The 2,729-nt window shown below is 30.8% G+C and overlaps 1 protein-coding gene across 1 annotated transcript; it reads right to left on the reverse strand.

The window, feature by feature from the left end:
- Positions 1-881: 881 nt before the first annotated feature.
- On the reverse strand, positions 882-2,361 carry LOC129950200 (apolipoprotein D-like). Its single transcript, XM_056062046.1, has 6 exons — positions 2,204-2,361; positions 2,028-2,136; positions 1,826-1,956; positions 1,678-1,763; positions 1,479-1,577; positions 882-1,270 (listed from the first exon to the last, which is right to left on the reverse strand). Exons 1-6 carry the CDS (start codon positions 2,215-2,217, stop codon positions 1,065-1,067), a joined length of 645 nt encoding a protein of 214 aa, XP_055918021.1. The 5' UTR covers positions 2,218-2,361; the 3' UTR covers positions 882-1,064.
- Positions 2,362-2,729: the final 368 nt, after the last annotated feature.

A 2,729-nucleotide genomic window follows, 5' to 3' on the forward strand; every position in this document is an offset into this window, starting at 1 on the left:
CGTTGAATAGTTGTGCATTTGGAATCAAATGTTTCCATTAGGGAACAAATCAATCTATTACTGTTGATATTATTTAGTTTTGTTAATGAAAATGGACTAACTGGACTTATTTTGCAAGAATAGGAAAGATAAATAAGTTTTGCTATGTTTCCATTAGATTTAAAAATTATTAAGTTTGACAGCACTATCTAAAATGCAAATTGTGTTTCGATGTTTCTTATGAAGTGCAAGTGAGATAGTTTAGTCCGTGTTAAACAATGAAGAACTGAATAATACTCCATGTGCAATTTTTTGTCTTAATTTGATAAACAGACCATAATGCATTATCTGTTAAACCAACTCCTAAACACAGGTTTTTCTTCACAGAGTTTGACTTGATTCCGGTCGGGAAATCAAGATCATTTCAACTCGATTGAGGTGTAAAAATTATTGAGGCGAACTTCAAGCTGGCTTCAGCACCACACGTTAATGTAGTAGTCTACGAACAAACCCCCTCCTTGAAGTTTTTATTTTATGTCGAATTGTTTGGTTAAAACTCTGAAATCGGCTATCACCTTACACAGACGTATTTTCTTGATCTTGATAGTCAACTATTAAAAATTAGCAATTTCTCATTGTACTATACATGGAATATTTAAAAAACACGGCTAGTATTAGCCAAATGGTCACCATTGTCATGGTTGATTTCTATGTGTATGAAGAATTTTGGAAAATTTTAAAAAAGGATCAATTTTATCTGGTACGAATTTCGGGAGCTATGTTGCTTATGAAAAATCAAATTCTTGTGTATCCCAAGGCTTTGTTTAAATAAGAAGGCCACACGAAGCTTAACACTTGTCTATTCTTCCTGATACACTCAGTCAAATTAAAACAACACAAAATTGGACAGATTTTTGTTTTATTTACTTCAAAACAAAGCCAATTATTCACAGTCTTTTAGATTTACAAATTTTTTAAAATAAATTCTTGTTAAAAGTAAACTAGAGAGCAATTTTTTTTTAGTATTAACAAATCGATTTTTTAAATTCCAATTAATTTTAAGCACCCATAACGGGTTCCATCATTCAAGCTGGGTTTGGTGCAACTGTTGTCATCTCTCCTGGGCCATTTTCTGGTGATGGCTCTGGTTCATCGTCTTTGTCATTACAATCGGTTTGTTTGGTCTTCATAAGGAATGCCTTACTCAATTTATTCGCATCAATAACAGCTTCAGCTTTTTCAATAACTGATGCTGCAGGATTCTGATCACGTGTCAGCACCCAAATCACCTCTAAAGATACCCCAGAAATAAAAGCAAAACAAAAAAGTAAATGAATATTCTTATAACTATCCCATAAATGGTAAAGTTAAATGTAAACAGTGGCAAAAACTATAATTTCTATAATACACTTTTGGATTTAGCTGGAAAATACGTGAACTAAATATTTTAATAGCTTGTATTTCCATCTTTAGATGATCAAATTAAATTTATAACTTACTCGTATGAGCCATTCGCATTACACTGCTGCATGAATAAACAACTGCATAGGTTTCGTAATCTGTTTCTAAGACCTCATAGTTGACTTTAGTGGAATTTGCTTTTTTATACAGAAGAAATAAAAAAACAAATAAAAAGATTAATTATAATGACACATGAGTAAATTATCTTCAACTTGAATGTTATGATGATTAAGTTACCAGATTTTGACTTTGGAAATGAAACTGAGAGTTGTCCAGAAGCAATGACCTTTGCTGTTCCAGTAGTATTCGATGGGTTGCCGGTTCTTTATTGTGAAATAATTCATTTTATGGTTTCTGTTTAGTTTTAATTAATTGATTAACTTACATTCTATTAATCGCAGTATTTACAACCGATATAGAATCTTCGCTGGTTTTATTGTATATCGCATACATACATTTTTTGCCAATTTCAAAAACAAATGGATACTTCTCGTATTCGTACCAGACTCCCATGTACTAAAATTTAATCAAATTGGTGATTTAATTGCGATGATTTTAAGTTAATGAACTCTGAGATCAAATCTTACATCGGCAAGTTGGAAGTCTTGTTGGACTTTCACCTCAGGGCATTCGCCGGGAAATGGAACTTGTCCATTAACAAATTGAAGTGCGAAAATCACACAAACCATTCCAAACCTTGAGAAATAAATTTAAGATTTTTAAGTTTTAAATGAATCCACATAAAAACTTTTTTATTTCTCACCACACTTGTTTCATTTTTGGTTGTTGCTTTATTAATTAACTAATTAAAACACTGAAAACAAATTTAACTTAATCAATAAACCTAAAAGTTTAAGTTACTATGTTAGCGGGCGTCTATCTTCCAAACAACTGAATGTTTTTTTCTAGGAGTCTTTAATTTATATGCCAAACAAATAAACAAAATATTTTCAATCGGTGACTTGAGTTTAAAACAATATAAAAAAGATCAATAGAGCATTGCGTTAGGCTGACCAGACCATACGAATTCAAAAATAGAAATTTACTATTTTTCTAGCCTGTCATCTTAAAGTAATGCTTCATATCATAGACAGAATAACCTTCGTTAGTTTTCAAATTTTTAGAAAATCGTCCTTATTATTTTTGCATTTTATACACTTTTTAAAAACCTGTTTAGACATCTTTATTGGTTCAAGTCTATTACTAGACATATGTTAGATTTTTGACACTTATCAAATTTTAAACATCAGTTTCGATTTGGAAAAGGGTCTTGTTTATATTCTAAGCTA

The sequence above is a fragment of the Eupeodes corollae genome, chromosome 3 (genome assembly GCF_945859685.1).
Source record: "Eupeodes corollae chromosome 3, idEupCoro1.1, whole genome shotgun sequence".
NCBI lineage: Eukaryota > Metazoa > Arthropoda > Insecta > Diptera > Syrphidae > Eupeodes > Eupeodes corollae.

Excerpts from the sequence above, each read along its gene's own strand:
- LOC129950200 (XM_056062046.1), bottom strand. Across the intron at positions 1,764-1,825 it reads AATACTGCGATTAATAGAAT|AACCGGCAACCCATCGAATA; the intron begins GTAAGTTAATCA and ends TTCACAATAAAG. Across the intron at positions 1,578-1,677 it reads ATTTCCAAAGTCAAAATCTG|CAAATTCCACTAAAGTCAAC; the intron begins GTAACTTAATCA and ends TGTATAAAAAAG.